At 39.4% G+C, this 18,255-nt stretch overlaps 1 protein-coding gene across 1 annotated transcript; it reads left to right on the top strand.

Moving 5' to 3' along the window:
• Positions 1–621: 621 nt before the first annotated feature.
• Positions 622–12,819, top strand: nptxrb (neuronal pentraxin receptor b). Its single transcript, XM_020643511.3, has 6 exons — positions 622–982; positions 1,172–1,917; positions 4,617–4,989; positions 5,863–6,104; positions 8,277–8,456; positions 10,276–12,819. The coding sequence occupies exons 2-6, from the start codon at positions 1,174–1,176 to the stop codon at positions 10,519–10,521; spliced, it is 1,785 nt and encodes a 594-aa protein (XP_020499167.2). The 5' UTR covers positions 622–982; positions 1,172–1,173; the 3' UTR covers positions 10,522–12,819.
• Positions 12,820–18,255: the final 5,436 nt, after the last annotated feature.

The following is an 18,255-nucleotide window of genomic DNA, read 5'->3' as shown; positions in this document are numbered from 1 at the left end:
GGTATTTTATCATTCATATATTTCTTCTTATTGTAATTTTTAAAAATAATTTTAGTGCTTATTTAGTATTTTTAGTGCTTATTCACTGTGTACTTATTCTTATCTATTTTTATTTCAAAATATCTGCATTAACTTAGCTGTGGTAAGTTATTAACATTAATAAAGACTCATTATATTAAAGCATAATTAAAGGGTGTTCTTATTTTCTTTGTCATTGTGTTGAGTCTCTGTGACAGTTTTTTAAGACTAACAAAATAAAAACATGCTTTTTACACTTCATTTGTATGATTTCTGCCATGATGTCTCTGTTTTTGAAATACATATGACAAAAATAAATGTTTTTGTTTCTTTTCCTATTATTTTATTTTTTTACACAATTGTGTTTTTGATACATTTGTACGAATAATAATAAAATAAAATGTGTCTCTTAATGGTAAAATCAAATTACAAATACTTTTATTTATAATTATGAATAGCCTACATTTTAACACAAATATTGCAAGAATGTAAAAAATAAATTAGAAATGGCATGTACCAAAACTCTCCCTTTTTTCCCCTGAACCTTCTCACTTACCTTTCTCTTCCTGTCTCTTTTCACACACACACACACACACACACACACATGCACACACACACACACACACACACACACACACACACACACACACACACACACACACACACGCACACACACACACACACACACGCACACATCGATCCATCAATGCCTTGTTTGTTCATCTGCTGCTAGAGCTTCACCTCTCGCTCTGACTGACGCATGCTCACAGCCTCGCTCCTCCTCTCACGCGCGATCCCCATGGTAACGCACGGAGGAGAGAGCTTAGCAACACGGATCCGGAGAGAGAGAGAGAGAGAGAGAGAGAGAGAGCATCTGCGGTCCAGACAGCGCGGTGCCATCGATAATACACACCGAGGGCAAGAAGAGGATACCAGCAGCGCCTCTGACAAACAGCATCAGCAGGTAGGCTAAGTAGCGTAGCACATTTGTAGCAGCAAAATGAACAGCTTTGTTCGTCAATCTGAGCCATCAAACTGAGTTTAGATCGTGCTTCTGTTGATGCAGTCTTCCTCCTCCTTCACGATGCTCTCTGAATCCTGTTACATTGTCAGGTTTCCCCTAAACCGTAATCCATTTAATTGATCTCCACAGTCATGAAGTTCTTGGTGGTGCTCGTTGGAGCAGGCACCCTGGCCTTTCTCGGCGCGGTCATCTGCATCATCGCCAGTGTTTATCCCCGGAAAAGCGCCGCGCCTCTCAGCGACAACGGCACTCTGACATCGGAGACGCTAATCCAGCCCCTGGAGTCCGGATCCGTGGCTCACGCCGGGCCGCTGGGCGCCCTTCACGGCTCCGAGTCCTACGGGAACGGGCTCGGCGGCATCGGGCTCGAGGTTCCCACTCTGAACGAGTTCAAGCTGGGGGAGGAAACCGGAGGAGGGTCTGCCAAACAGTTCAGCTTCAGCCGGTTGATCTGCACACCTGTACCTGTGGGTGAATGCAAGACGAAAGATCTGCGGCAGCGGCGGGATAAGCAGCAGCAGCAGCAGCAGCAGCAGGCGGACGACCCGTATGCGGCCGGGGATGAAGACTCCTCGAATTATCTCCGGACCACCGCCGAGGAGCTCCGGCAGACGGTCCTGCAGCAAAACGACCAAATCCTCATGGATCACAGGACGATCCGGGAGCTGACGGGGAAGCTGAGTGAGTGTGAGAGCGGCTTGGAGGATGATAGGAACGTCCCGGAGCGCAGCGTTGGGGTTTGGAGCGGGAATCGCCGCGTCATGGCCGGGGATGAGGTGAGCTCCTCGAACGCGGCGCAGCTCCAGACGGCAAGGGCTGTGGAGGAGCTGGCCCGTGCCATCATGGACCTGAAGGACCGCATTGAAAAACTCGAGGTAACTTGAAAGATACTGAGTAAGCAACAGGTTTAAAAAAACAAACAAAAAAAAAAACCCACTTTGGCAAAACCTGTTGTTCTTGCTGTTTATCCTCCTGTTTGAGTTTTGTTTCACAGTAGGAAGTGGACTGTTACCAAAATCCAGAATCAGCCAGGTGAATCATGACTCAATTTGGCATGTGCCTGGTCCATTTTACAGCCCGTTTTCTCCATAGGCGGTTGGTTGTCCATCCTAAATAGAAGAAGTAGTGGAGAAGTACTTCTCCAACATTTTCTTATTCTCATTCACCATGATAAAAAAAAGTTTCAGATAAAGTGCCACTTTGCTGCGGCAGAGAGATGATTTAAAGGCCTGCAGTGGTGTCTACCTTCATCATTTTAGGAGCCCCAATCTCTCTCATAACTCCCTCCAGTCACTTTATCTTTCCCTCCCTCTTTTATCTTCACCTCACCTCTCCTCTGACAAGCAACTCGTGACACAACTCCTCATGTCTTGCACACACTCCCTCCCCCCTACTCCCAAGGGAAATCTTTCCACCTGCTGGTCCACCCCTATACCTCTGCATAAGACAGCAGGATAGAGATATAAATAAAAGATGAAGCTGGCTGGATAGGAGGGGGGGGGGGGGGGTTTGGGTTCAGGTTCTCGGTTTATGTGTGTATGTGCTGAGATTGAGACACGGGGTGTTATAACCACACACACACAAACTGCATTCCTGCCATCCCTCTCCAAGCACACTCAGTTACATGGTTGTCTCTGTCTCTGTGAATTTATTGTCCTGGACTTCCAGATTCAGCCCTGCCTCAGCAACTCTCTTGATATTATATATCGCCCTCGCAGCGTCTTATTCACACTTAGAGAAGCAATCCCTCTCTTTACTGCTGCTTCACAAACACCTTATTTTTAAAACTTCTGCTATGAATACTAATGCTTCCGCTGCTGTGTTACTACCATCATCAATACAACACCTCCTCCTGCTGTGTCATTTACTCATTTTCATTTCAGATTTAACTGTGACTGAGATGGTAAAACGCTTTTATTTAGAGGAGAAGTCAGGAATGGGCTTTACTCATTCTTTTTATTTAACTCTGTTCTCTATTGGTAGAGGTTTCAATGAGGCATATGCAGATGTTCCTAAGACCTGTATTCTTTCTAATGGCCAGAAGGGGCAGCTCTATTCAAGTGCGGACTGCATGAACCCAGATGAGAGAAAGAGCATACTTCTCAGTTATTTTTATCATCACTAATCAAATCCAAATGAGTCTATGTTCTCAATGGCTAGTTTTCCAGTGTTTGTCAAAAAGCAGCATGTTCATTTTATAAATTGTAGTTCCACTTGTTAATCTTTAGGATAAAGCAAGGTATGGGCATGGCTACCTGTGACCGACTAGTTACTACCACAGCAGCCTGTAGAACTGGACAGAAAAAAACAATGCATGTCTATTATGTTGTCCAAAAATGGTCACTTCACTTTGCGTTTAAAAAAAAAAAAAAAAGAAACTGTAAAAATGACAAAATCAAGGCTTCCAAAGAAGAATTAACAAGCTGGTTCTGTCTGCTTCTTTTACCCAGTCTATAATAAATACTAGATTGTTTAGAGAACTAGACTTAATACATTTTGCATCAGCATAGAGTATGTGGCTCAGATGTTCACTTTCAAACATTATATTGACCTCCGCTCTGCCAATCAATAGCCAGTTAGGACAAGCACTATCTTCCCAGCTTCGTCAAAATGATCAATAGAATTGATAATGGACACCTGTCAACACTTACCCGGGAACGCAAAGCTCAAGATGTGCGTTTGTTGAAGTGGACAATTTGCATTTCATTTTACATTGAGAAAAGAAAGGTCAGCATCTCGAAGTCCAATACAAGCACTTCATTAAAAAGACAAGTATTTGATTGTTAAACCCTCATTAAAGTAGAGTATTAACAGATAATCTCAGAGGCGTGTAACAACATTTGAAGAGCACACTGATTTTTTTATGGTAGTACACATGGGAAATGCGGTTCCCAATAATGATTTCCAAGATTCAATGCATCAGCTGAAAGGGCAACCACTAAATTACAATTTTTACAATCACTTACCAGAGAAAAACTGACAGAGGCAATGTACTTTGTGTTTTGCTTTGAAACTAAGTGCAATCTGCATGCTAACTAGTCATTCGCAGGTGTCTTAACCATGTGTACCATGATTGTTTAGCAAGCTTAAATTAGATAATAGAAGTAAACATAAAGGGGCCAACAAGGGAGGGTGTGGGAATGTCATTCGTTTTTCATCACATGTAATGAAATGATTCATAGAACATATTTAAATTCACTCGAATTAAATTCATGATTAACAAAACTGTTACAAGTCAAGCTGAAGACGTGATATTCACTCAGAAACAAAAATTGAGACCTCATAGTGGGGCTGCAGGAAAGGTCACAGAGTTTATTACTCTGGGGGAAATGGAGTGTCTGTACAATATTTGATCAAGCGCTGCTCAAAAAACTATTATCCACCATTTCCATCATAACAACTTCAAAACCCTTCTGTAAAAGCCAAACAGATTTTATGACCGGCTGCATCCATTATAGATCTGTGTTAAACAGATTGTTTTTTTTCCTTTCTGCAGCATCTCTTTCCATCTCCCTGACTGCCTCTCTATGTTTTGATTGTTTGAAATCTGAAACATTTTCTCCTTCTATTCAAGGCAGAGATCGGCCCTGCTGCCTTGAACCTCACAGATGCACCCGTGGGTACAGGCAGCAGCAGCCCAGTCGGAAGCACTGGCAAGGCTCCTTCTCCACCCACTGACAGTGCTTCCTCCCCACCTGTGGCAGCCCCTCCAGGAGGCCGCCGTCCCGCCTCCCCTGCTCCCCCCGCCCCCAAGCCCCCTTCCAAGACCACCCCTGGACGTGGAAAGGGCACCTGGAGGGTGGAGGACCTGGAGGGGGAGCTGGAGCGGAAGATAAAGATGCTGGAGAAGGAGCGTCAAGCCATGAGGAAAGAGACGCACGGCCAACACGAGAAAATCAACCAGGGCATTGACACCGTCAGCCACCGCGTCGCTGAGTTGGAACACAGTGAGTCTGCATGGGTGGAAGAGGAGGAGGAGAGACACAGAGTGATGGTTAAATAAGTGAAAGAAGGGATGTATAGATGACCTGGTGCACACGTTGAGCTAAACAGCTGCATTGCAAAGCTCATGTATAAGATAGCATAGCAAGATAAAATGAAAGTTTAATGAGCGCTGTGGGTGATCTGGGTCATCGCAGCAGCAGAGAATAAGCTTAGATTAAAATAAGATGATTAATGAGTGCTGAAGGTTGTGAAATGTCAAACAGGGCTGGAGGCGAGGCATAAATTAAATGAGCAAATTTCTGAAATCATTCGCGGCTTTTGAATGTAACCTTTAAATCTTTATAATCATAAGAGAGTTTATGACAAGTCCATATTCTAGGGTTGACACATCTATCACGTTGGTTTTGAGGAGATTTATTGGCTATACAAGTGGGTTGAAATGTCCTCAACCCCAAACAATCAAGGTAACCAGAGCTTACTAGTGATACGGACAGCAAAAGAGACTTGAATAAGGTGAGAGGAGTTTAATAAAAGGAGTGGAAGCCTGGATGAGAAATTGAAAATTCATGTGGTACCAAGAGGAAGGTTAAAAGGGAAAGAAAATTCCCTCCTTATTCTCTTTTTTAGTTCTGTAGATCTCTCCAATTCTGTCAGTGTCTGTACATTCTCTCAGCCTCAAGAGCTGCAACTTGGCCTCGAGTCAGAGAGGCTGATCATTAACTGTGCTTGAATTCTTGCTAGACACTGTCTATGTGCACAAACTGACTGGGACAAGTGAGAAGAGAAGAGTGCTTTGTATAAATTTTCTTCTCAATCTGATCTCATCTTTCTCTTTCTGTCTGACTTTTTCTCCTTTCTCCTCTGTGTCTCAAAAGCACTGACAGAGCCACCTTTCCCAGATGGCTTTGTCCTCTCCTTCCCTATGCGGACCAACTATATGTATGGCCTGGTGAGGAAAGAGATCACAGAGATGTATGCCTTCACTGCCTGTGTGTGGTTGAAGGCTAAAGAGGGTGGCATTGGGACCCCCTTTTCATACTCAGTGCCAGGGCAGCCGAACGAGCTGGTGCTGCTGCAAGGAGTCCACAATCCTGTGGAGCTGCTCATCAATGACAAGGTAGATAACAGGGTTTTTTCCCCCCCTCACAAGGTCTAGGAAAATTGAACGCACCTCAGGTGTTTATGACAAATTTGGGGTGCTTGTCGGGAACAGCTGCAATTTTTAAAAGATTCTTCACAGTTGGAAATGTAATGCATCTCTAACAATTTTTAGCTCTTAGTAGTTTTAGTAGGTATTATTTTTTAAATCAATTAGCTTACAAAGGAATTGTGAGCTTAATATGCTGTTAACAATAAAGCTGCAAGCTAGTTTTGACAACTATTTGATTTTACTGAGTGATGAAACAGGGTTTATCCTTTTTTCAAAAGAGCTTGTGTCATGTTTCTGACAATTTATTCTGTGGAAATAACTAACATTATTCAAAATAATCAAATTACTGTTTCAGCCCACATAATTGGGAATAAAGTTGATAAAAGGTTTTGCTCCGTTCTCTGAGTGCACCATAGCCTAATCAATTTATGAGTATTGATATTTTCTCAAAGCCTAACGATCCATTTCATTCAATTCAACCGGGGCTGAAATACCCCTTCCTGTACTGTATTATCCTTGATACGGGAAAGGTAGAACATTGCCTTTGAACAGTGCATTAATTATTTAAAATAACAAAAAGAAAGAAACAACTATCTAAGTGCAATGAATGACCATAACATAACTACTACAGTAAAATGGATGATAATATTTTTCATCCAAAAACCTTGAATTATGCAGAGTATGAGAAATTGCAGAGTTGTTTTATTTTTTACAGTTAAAGTCTGTTAACCAGAAGCAAATAAATGTTATTGCATGGAGACAGGAGCGAGGCAATCTTTCAGCGGTGTTTTATATTGTGCACTGATGCTTATCTTTTATAGCAGCAATCTGGCGTCAAAGCCAATCATATCACAATTTTAGCCATCACATTACTGACAAGTTACATAATACTGGATTTGAACCTTCTTTTAAAGACGTAAATTGCTTTGGGGTTGATCAAACATGCATGTGCCTGGTGTCAGGATTACTGTACTTGTTTGATAGGCGTCAGCGTGTTAAATTAGGTCATGCTAAATCTGAAGTTTTCAAAAATGTTCTTCTGGCTTTTAATTCTCTCCTAATTCAATACTTAATTCAATTAAAACACAGTTCATGTTGCTTTACAGAGCCAGAAATATTGATTATGAGAGTGTGCACATATCTACTATAAATGGCGCAAAAATTGAGAGAGTCGCTGAGTACAACTTGGAATCTGGCTCGATGAGGTGAACATACTTGTCCCCAACTTGCGACAGAAAGTAAAATAAGAATGTAATAAATGTAATAAATGTCCTGTAAAAAAAAGAATTGCTAAAGCTGTGTTCTTGTTTGTTATGGATTATGGCGATGTAATTTATAGACACGCTGCAACTTCAACTTTAAAGCCCCTGGACACCGTCTATCACTGTGCAGATGCAGATTTGTAACTGGTGATAGATACAGCGCTTATCATTGTGACATGTACAGTATGAAAAGGTCAGTTGGCCTTCTGTTAAAGAGAGGTGCAACAAACAGTGTTTTAAATATATTTTCAAAGCCCATATCAGAAAACTTCCACCTTACATAATAGACCTACAGGAGTGGAATTCTGGCACCTACATGACCTTCTTCTTCTGAGTGGCTAGTACTTAAAGTCTGTTGAGAATTCACTGAACTGGGTTATTTTTTTTTAATGCTCAAACTCATAGTATCCCCTCCAGCAAGCTCTAAAGATTGAAGTTATTCCCTCTCTTGCCTAGTTAAGATTTAGATTTCTAGCCACGAGGTTTCCAATTGTAAGTGTTTCTATTGTTTTTGTAATTGATTATATGTGTCCTGTTTTTTTTTTGCTTCCTTTTGTTGTGCTTGTAATCTTGACAGAATTGGAAATGAGGGATACCTCAATGTCTTTTCAAACACATTTTTGAAATAGTGCTTACACTCATAGCTCCCATGGCAGAGATGGGGTAAACTGCTGGAGTGAAAGGAAAGCTGGGACTGTCCACTGGGTGCTGTTTGTCTTACATGACACACAATTGTGTCCACACTCTGCCATGATTACCCACACTTATCCAATATGTAATAACAATGCAAGCTTGATGTGTCATAGATCAGTTAACTTGAAGTCATTCAGTCACTTTGGAAAGAAAAGCTGTCGCAAATGTGTTCTCTCATCTGTAGGTGGCGCAGCTGCCTCTTTCCCTACCACAGGACGAGTGGCAACATATCTGCGTCAGTTGGACCCTGAGGGATGGGGTGTGGAAGGCCTACCAAGGGGGGAAGATGAAGGGGAGGGGAGAGGGACTGGCTGCATGGCATCCCATTAAACCAGGAGGAGTCCTAATACTTGGACAAGAACAGGTGAGACATATGGATGAGTGAATCGATAAATAAACTATGGATGGATGGATGGATGGATGGATGCATTTTGTGTATAGATATCAATGGAACTGATTTGGATTAATGAAAAGATGACGGACAGATGGATGACGCCAGGATGGATCGATGGATGCATGAGCAGAAAGGAAATGAGTAGAGGATGAATGCACTGATGAAAATATAATGGATAAAGGAAGTATAGCTTGTTGAGGAAAGGGTGAATAGATAGATAGCTAGACAGATAGATGATGGATGGATGGAAGCATAGATGAATGATTCTTAGATGTGTAGATAAGACAAGGAAGTTCTATTTTAACGCAGCATCATTAGCGTTTAACACATGAAAGACAGAGACCAAATTGTATTCACCCTCATGTTGAGCTGCCTCTGTCCTTCATTAGCAAGACGCCCGCATTATGTAACCGTTATGAAATCTGACATTATCCCTCCTCCCTGGTGTCAAAAGAACAAGCCAAAGCTTATTCTGCAGTCTGTTGTCCTTTCATAAAGGATAAAAAATCAGAGGGGGGGGAATCCAATTCTACAAGACACAGCAATGATGCAACAAGACTTGATTTAATGGATATTTTCACAGAGAGGGAGCAACTACTTTCATAATCTCTGTTGAATGATGAATTGCTGTTGTGTGGATTTGTTGTGTTGTGTGGATTTTTATGGGGACAATCTCAGTACCATCCCCTTCACGAAGGGGAATGAGAGATATAAAAATGTTTAATCTTTTTTATGGGGAATCACTTACAGACAACATTTCTGTGGATGGATAAAGGCTTTGACTAATTTTTCCATTCTTATTTCACCCAGAAGGGTGAACTGCCTGTAATGTAGTTGAGAATAAATAAATGGTAAATGGACTTCAGCTTATATAGCACTTTTCTAGTCTTCCGACTACTCAAAGCACTTTTACACTATACAGTATAACACACCTACCTGTTCACACCCATTCACACACTGATGGTTGGGTTGCTATGTAGTATGTAGTCTATGTATCCATCAGAAGTAACTAATCCTATTCATACACTGCCACTGAAGCAGCAGGAGCAATTCAGGGTTAAGTATCTTGCCCAAGGACACATCGGACATGTTGCCCAGCTGGGGATCAAACCCTCGACCTTCTGGTTGAGTGGCGACGACTCTACCAACTGAGCCACAGCCGCCCTCAATAATCAAAATAGCATTAATTTCAGTTTAATGTTAGTATTGTTAAAAACTTAAAATACATTTCTGAGATGTACTTTTGAAGTATAAAATATTAGGTAGAATTTACTGTCCCAAATATGATATACCGGCTAAAGGGCTGCTATATTGATTAAGGCTGTTGGGACTTCTGTTCAGCTGACTGTTCCGGTAATGGCCTGATTTCTACTAAAAGTTTTTAAGGACTTCTAGCATCAGTGAACCAAGCTTTTAATGTTACAGTTGACCTGCTATGAAGTGATCTGATGTGATTTAACACTAACAGCTTTTTTACACACTGTTTCACTCTTTCTAATCTTAATCATCTCGCTTAATCCTTTAATGGTACTTCAATGACAAGTTCTTGTCCGCTGAGCTTCCTCGAGCCCAGTCAATTAAATTCAGCAACAGATTGCTTTGCCCAAGTAATTCCTGGGCCAATGAAAAGTAAAACCTCTATGGGCAGAATTATTTTTGGGCAGGATTTAAATTTCAGGTCAGGAAATCAATTTGAAACCTTATTTCTTAGATTAAAAAGATCTCTTGGCATTTCAATTTAGCATTCTGACATGCAAACCATTTGTTTTTTCCAACTCCTCTGACCAAGGATACATTGGGCGGGCATTTTGATGCCTCCCAGGCCCTGGTCGGGGAGCTCTCCCAGTTCAACCTGTGGGATCGGGTGTTAAAGCCAGCCGAAGTGGCCGCCCTTGCTGAATGCAGCTCCTCAGCGCTAGGGAACATCGCCCCCTGGACTGACCATGATGTAGATGTGTACGGTGGTGCCACCAAGGAGTCCCTGGACCCCTGCCATGCTGCTCAGAGATCCAACCCATCAAACTCCAAACAGTGAAGGGTGACTGGAAGAGATCAGCCAATAGTGGTCGTGTTCCATAGGTCAATTTAGGAGACAATTTAGAAGATGTACAACAATGTATCACATTGGGGCTTACAGTATTTTGTCATGAATGGGAAGCTTACTGGTGGACAGAAATATATCACGGAGCTTATAAGAGTAAGTTATATTTGTTTTGTTGTAAGTGTTGGTGTCCACACTTAACTTCTGCAGTGAGATACAATAAGTTTAGACACTGAATCACATTAGTTAAGGCAGCATGGGTTGATCAACTTGTGGCATGAACAGGGCTTTTATAGAAGCCCTTCATGATAGTTAAAGCATTGGCTCCGATTAGGTACCACCTGTTGTCTTATTGGTTACTATCTGCTGGACCAATGAACTAAAAAATGGTCATTCAGGCTGAGAGGTTTGAAAGGTTTTAAGAAATTACAGAATGTACCTTTATAGCATTACCAAGGGTTTCTTAACTGTACTACAGAGTGAAAAACAGTTTTGTCATGTGTCCAATTGGTTGTGTTTAACGCTAAAAAGGAAGGTTCGAGAAGCTATCATGTTATATGGATTTCAGCACTCAATGGAAAACAAAATAAGTTTTGTTGTAACTGTAATTGATCATGTTGAGAAATGTCTGTGTACTTTGATTACTTTTTTTTTTTACATTGCTTACCATGATGTGGTAAAACAGTGGTCTTATAAGTGTTTATTGTGTAATATATCTTTGCTAATGTTGCTCTGTGCCAGTCTGCTCCTCATGCTGTAGCCTCTCACAACACTCACAGTCGTGCAAAGTTGATTTGGAGAATATCCTGACACTCAAACCTGTATGAGTTTGAAAACATGTGTTATAACCCGGTAAACAAGATGCAGTGTAAGCGTAATTGCATGAGGAAAGTCACATTTCCTGTCACAGGAGAAACAAACTCAAAATGTGTAGCTTACACCCGACAGTCTGAAACACACAAATGTCTGTGTGGTGAATCAGATCTTGAATGGAGGGGAGAGAGGTGTTGGAATTATGTTGATGCTTAACATTGGATGCTGTATTGTTAAAGGTAAACAAAAAAAAAGTTTTACATTCGTTGTCTTGGCTAACTAAACCACACACATAATATGCAGATACGTTTATAAAAAGATAGAAATCATCAAATAAATTATCAGGATAGTTTAAATAACATTAAGTGAGTGTTGCCAAAAACTCCTTCTGATTCTAGCCATCCATACTTCTTATCTTTAACCGCCCTGGTTAAAAAAGGCCACACAAGGGGCTATCTTAAAAGACATTAAAGAATGAGGCATCTTTTAAGTATTAGACATCTGGAGGGTTAAAGTAATGCACAAAATATAAAATATTTCCTAAAGATTTATCTATATTGAATGAGGGCAAAGGTAAAAGTGTCTAAATCAAAAGTTGCATTTACACCTATAATCCACAATTTTAGTTCTAGGAACTAGTTCCAGAGGAACTAAAAAGATCCTGTTGATGTCTCTGGTTTCACTGCAGCCTTAAAACCTGCCAAGATTGGGAAAAGTAGCTTGTTAATGTATTAAAAGCACCAGTTGATTATACCTTACTGTCACTTTTTAGCTTGAAACTAAAACTGGGACTCAAATGGTGTAGACTTAGTCTGGAACTTTATTCATACCCTGGTTTCTGCACTTAAAAGAAACCGAGTTCCTTAAAAGGTTCCTAGTCCAGGTAGGAGGAAAGGTCCTGCAGTAGAAACAGAGCTAAAGTCAACAAGAACAGCGACTGCATGATTTTTAACCCCAAGCCAAGTTACTATCATAGCGACCATCTATCATCTGTTTGGGTCTGTGGTTTTACACAATGTGCTTTGTCTTTTTATTCCAGCAAAACAGGGCACCTACTGTCAGGGGTGAGGGTTTCATTCCCACTTTGACCAACCACACTTAACATGTATCCAGTCATCACTGTGCATTAAATTAAACACAGTCATTATAGTCTGTCCATTTAATACCTCAATACATCAGCCCTCATGCTATCTGACACCCATTTGTAAAGTGCCTGCCTGGGCTCCAATGCCCACCGATGATAGTGAAATGATTCTGTTTTTCTTCTGTGTTGTCTCTGTCTTCTCCTTTTCTCTGTCAAAATCTCTCTCTCTCTCTCTCTCTCTCTCTCTCTCTCTCTCTCTCTCTCTCTGTCTCTGTCTCTCTTGCTTTTGGTTCAGCAATGCTGTGAAAGTAATGCGCTTGTTCTTATTTGCATCTTCATGGAACTTCTATGATATTGTGAAATAGGTGGAATAAAAAATATATATAAAAATTGAATGTTTAACAACATTCCTGGCGTGTGTGTTTGTGATTATAGGTGTGTGTGTGTGTGTGTGTGTGTGTGTGTGTGTGTGTGTGTGTGTGTGTGTTTTGGATGTGAGAGCTCTTTACAATATCAAGCTCATCTGAGTTACTGAAGGGTTACCATAAGCCTTTAAATACCAAAAAAACAAAAAGGTAAAAGACTTCACTCATTTCATTATAGTCAAATTAGATTAGCTGCATCTTGGAAGTCGGATTAATTCGCCTCAGGCCCATGTGTGTGTGTGTGTTTATATAAAGAAAGAGAGGCGGCTATTCAGCCGAGACACACAGAGTGTCTGATCTTGAGTGCAGACACAATAGATTACTCATACTTCTAAGGAAAACCAGGTTGATTCGTGACTGCTTATCTTCCCACACACCCATTTCTTGGCCTTCGCCACAGATGAACTGTGATCTGATGTGTAACCTCCCACAGATAATGCTTTCATACGTTGATTTGTCTAACTTGAGCCTGATTTCCTGTCTATCATAAAGGGCACATAAGCTCTGTTTTATACTTGAAGATATATAATTAAATTATAAGTATCACTATGACTTGAGAATTTACACCAGTCTGGCTGCTAAGAAGCAATACTAAAACAAGTACTGTGGAAGCAGCTTCATCACTTTGCCTGAATGTTTTGCTGGGAAGATTGTTACTGTAAAAGGAAAAGTGATAATTACTTAATTTAAGGTTTTATATTATTCATAAGAAGATTTCTTATTTCTCATTGTTTTACTTGCTTACCACTGATGTGGGTAAAAAGGCTTTGTCGGGAGATGTTCCCATCACAATCACATTAAAACCAAGTCTGAATAAAACAAACACAAATAATACCCATATACAATAAACAAGTACATAGATTGTATTTGTTTTAAAAACAAAAATGCATGCGAAATACATTATAATGTGAACAGTATAATGAATATGAGAAAAAAAGAATAAACATTGTGCTGAGATATTGACAAAGATGTCGGTCAAGGTTCCAAGCAAGAAAAACTGAAACTAAAAATGGAGTGACGACACTGCAGCTAACTGATTGGTCAAAGAGAATCATCACTACAATTGTCCCTGTCAGAAAAAGATGTGAGTGACTGCACAAACCTTTGATTTTAAAAGAGCTTTTAATTTTAAAATTAAAATTGAAAATTAAAAAAGTAAAACACCAACCACCACCATCTTAACAAGATGAATCACCACACGTTTCTACATAATGTTAATGAATACCTTAATTTTTTAATTTCCCTTTTCTCTTGTCATGGGGATTTCATCAATAAAAATGAGAAAATAAATAAAAGAGCTGAGCTACTGTCAGTAGCTGATGCAGTCATGTTTAGATAGTCTTCTCACAAAAGACAGGATCCAGGACAAGCTGCATTGATAATGACGTCACAGATGTTTTATGTGGCATCACAATTATTAACATAAGATGATAAGCCAAAAATGTTGCCTGCATTGAGAGGTTAATATCTTCTATTGTATATTAAAAGGGAATATTACCAAAAGTGAAGTGAGCAGAGTTGTGGAAAGTAAGTATTTTTTGTTCTTACTAATACAATAGTTGAGTTTAAAAATCATTTTAAACCTTGTTTGTCTGTGATATTCAACAACGCAGACGGTAAGCTAAAGAGAATTAAACAGCATTGACAAGAAATATACACCGCCTCCAGGATGATAAATTATCACTGAGACGTCTTTAATTCTGCGTGTTTGCCTGTAACCATTGATCAGTTACAAAATCAATCAACCTCGGGTTGAATGAGTTAGTAAGTCAGTCGTTGAGTCATCAACCGTCCAGTCAGTTAGACATTTAGTCATCCAGTTAGTCAGTGAGTCAGACAGTCAGAGAATGTTTCCCCTATTTGGATTCTCTGCTCCATCGTTTGGTTGATCCCCGTCACAGCTTGTTAGCAGACTTACACTAGGTCTTCGTTTCTCTCCCCAACAATTAGTTCCCTGTGCTGTTGAATAATAGATATGTCTTAATCTGCTCTCTCTGAGACACCAACACATTATCAAAATCCTTGTGTGACCCATCTCTGCCCACCACCACCACCACCCTTTATTACACAGAGACAGGAATATGCCAACTCAAATATTAATACCTCAAATCCTTCATTTCTTTCCTAATATTTCTTATACCCTGCAGTAAAGGCGCTTGCTTGTGTCTGGCTTCCTTGTGACTACAAAATTAAATTACAAAATTTTAATTCCAATTTAATTCCAACTGCAAAACATCACTGCAAGCTCTCCAGTCCAGCAGTTCTTATACTTCCTTCATATCTAAATTCTGTATTTTCCCTGTAGATCAAACCTCATAACCTTTATTTCTTCATTATGTTTTTACCAGCATTTTCTAACCAGTACTCTGCTGCATCTCACATTCACCACAAAATGTTTACAGAATATTTTTCCATCATGATGAATTCTTTCCTCAAGGTCTTTATACCACCACCCCTTCTCCTCTCTTTTATGCACCTTTCCTCACCAGTTGGCATCTTTTTTTTACTGCACCTGCTGTCAAGAACACCTCCTTCTCCCACCCTTCATCCTTCAGCTTTGTTTCAACATTTTCATTTCAGCCTTTACCTTCCTGCCCTCTGGCATTTTTTTTTGTCAGTCTCTCACCGGGGTATTAAATGCTCACTCGCCCTGTCTATTTCTCTGTATTTGAATGATTTTCCACTCTTGATCTAACATGAGTGCACACTTGCACAGGTTGCTTAATTGCAAACATTGTAATCTATTTGTAAAAAATCAGATGTGAATATAGTATGAACATAATATTTTGACTTTCTGCATACAGCAGAATTCAAACTAATCTATGTATTATTACTATGCATTTCATTGACATGCACCTTATTCTGGGTCTAACGATACGTTTTATCCTGTATGTACTGTATATTCTTTTCTGTATGTAATGTTTCTTTGACCTTTCTCCACTGTTATACATGTATTATTATTTCTTAGTTTTTGCAGCCAGAGCAGTTTAATTTATTTCACATAAACAGTACATTTTGGCCAAAATGTTCAAAAACGAAAACAAAAGAAAAAAAAGGAAATGAATGCAAATAAATAATTCAGCATGACGCATAGAATGCATATGTATGATCACGTAATGCATTTTTCTGACATGGATATGAGTTAATGTTTCCTGTTTAGAAAAAGTAAGTTATAACATGGATTGTCCAGTAACTGTTTTGACATACAAACATTTTATTTTAATTCATTTCATTTTGTTAATTTTTGTTTCATGAAGAATCCCATTCAATTACAGTAACTTTTACAAAGGATGCTTGGTTTACTTACACATGGAAAAAAATATTAATTAGACCTTTTCAACAACAGCGCGGGACAGCTTTGAAAAATAATGCAGTGTTTAATACAGACTAACAGACTGTTTAATCTAAGACATCTAGTACTCAAAGTTTGGGGTGCCCTGGTCACCAAACTGTTAAGGTTTTATAAAAAAAAAAAAGACAACATCTGGGGTTAATTCTGGACATTTGAATAATGTTATTGCCCCCCATTTTTCTTTCTTTCTCTATGTTGCCTATCCATGAATCCAAAAATTACCTTGGTTTCTTCTTCCTTCTCAACAGAAACCTTGTGTTGAAGAATGAACAAACTCCATCTGAACATGAAGACTGGGTCATAAGAATACCTTAAAAAACAATTGTGTAATTTATTATGTGGCTCTTTGAACAACACTGTTATCAAATTGGTTCTGCTGGGTTGTTTAAAAGACAAAATGTTTCATAATGTAATCTGTTGCTGTGCAATTAGTTAATGGCCTGCTCTAACCTGACACAAAGTGGAGAAGCGGAGGCAGGGGAGGTGAGGTGTTAAAATAGGTCAACAAGTTGCATCCCTCTTGCCGGACTGAAGAGAGAGAGAGCAGAAGGAGAGAAAGATTACCATATGATCAGTTTGTCTGCCTTCACTGTGACTGATAATCTGCTCTAATCCAGACGAGAGTCAGTGTTTAAAATCAATCCAGATGTTTGTGTTGGTATTTTAGTTTAGAGTTATTCCAGTGGGTGTCCGAGGTTAAATGCACAGCTCAGGTTAGCAGAAAGAACTCCCACACAGAGGTTTTGTGATTGTGTGTGTGTGTGCGTGCGTGCGTGTGTGTGTGTATTGTGTTTGTGTGTGCGTGTGTGCGTGTACATGTGTGTCGTGTTTGTGAACGTGTGTAGAGCGTGTGTAGAGCTGAATGTCAATTTTGGGTCAAAACTCTCCACATGGGGATTCCACCACCCAGATGTTTCCATCTGAATGTGGGTCATATTCAGTAAGAGGGTTGATTAGGGAGGGATTAAAAAGGGCTTTTACTCACTAGCAGCCTGAAAGATAGTGGTGTGATTTTAGAGCATAGACAGTTAAAGTAAATTAACACAAAAATACCATTGTTAAGTATTTTCACTTTAATTTTACACTTTTTACTGCGACTCTCCTGTATTTCTGATACAAATATTGTAATTACAGCTATAAAGTAGGACGCTATGTTAAAGACTAAAATGGCACTGCATAGCAGTATAGCCTACATACCCAAGTGAACTAAAGAAATTGTGCCTGTTTTATTGTTTGCACAAAACATCAAAACATAATCCTTGTATAAATCTACTCAGCAAAAAGCTCTATTCTGGCTCTAAATCTAATATGAGTATTTAAAGTAGTATTTGTGTCACCTCTTGCATTCAACTGATTTTGAAGGCAGATTATGTAAAACATATTTTTAAATGTATTTATTCGTTTATTGGCACTTACATTGCCAATAGAATGCAATAATCCTCAATTATTGTGAATACAAAACACATGTAAAAGTACGGTTACCTCATGTACATAACGTTGTAATACAGCACATGCATAGCTTTATGTTATTATGAAGAGTGCTCATTTTACGAACAGGCGGACTCGAGAAAAATAAAAGGGACACGCAGTCAAGTCTGTGTCTGCACATCGGAAAACACAATATTATTGAATGCAGGCTATAACACAATAATCCATTTTGACTTATCATTATGCATCAAGCTAACCTGCAGTATATGAAGTATGCTCCACCTGAACCAGCTCAAACTTGATACTTCTTTATTGCAATTTAAATCTATCATCTATCTGAATGCACACAATTGTTGCAGATGTTCTCTGTATCTCTGGGCAAAACAACAGTCAGTTAGCTTATCCTTTCAGTCAGCTTCAACATATGACAAAGTACAATAGTTTGGATTACTTATCTATGCATTTGCTTAAACAGAAAAATAGCCAAATCAAACTAACAAAAAACAAACATGAACATAGAAAAAACTAAACAATGCAATATCAGTGCAGAGGATGACTCATTAAAAAAAAAAAAATAAGATAATTCAATTCAATTCAATTCAATTTATTTTGTATAGCGTCAACTC

This window comes from Labrus bergylta, chromosome 1 (assembly GCF_963930695.1).
Source record: "Labrus bergylta chromosome 1, fLabBer1.1, whole genome shotgun sequence".
NCBI lineage: Eukaryota > Metazoa > Chordata > Actinopteri > Labriformes > Labridae > Labrus > Labrus bergylta.
The sequence above is the reverse complement of the archived record's forward strand: the minus strand, read 5'-3'. Positions and strand labels throughout refer to the sequence as shown.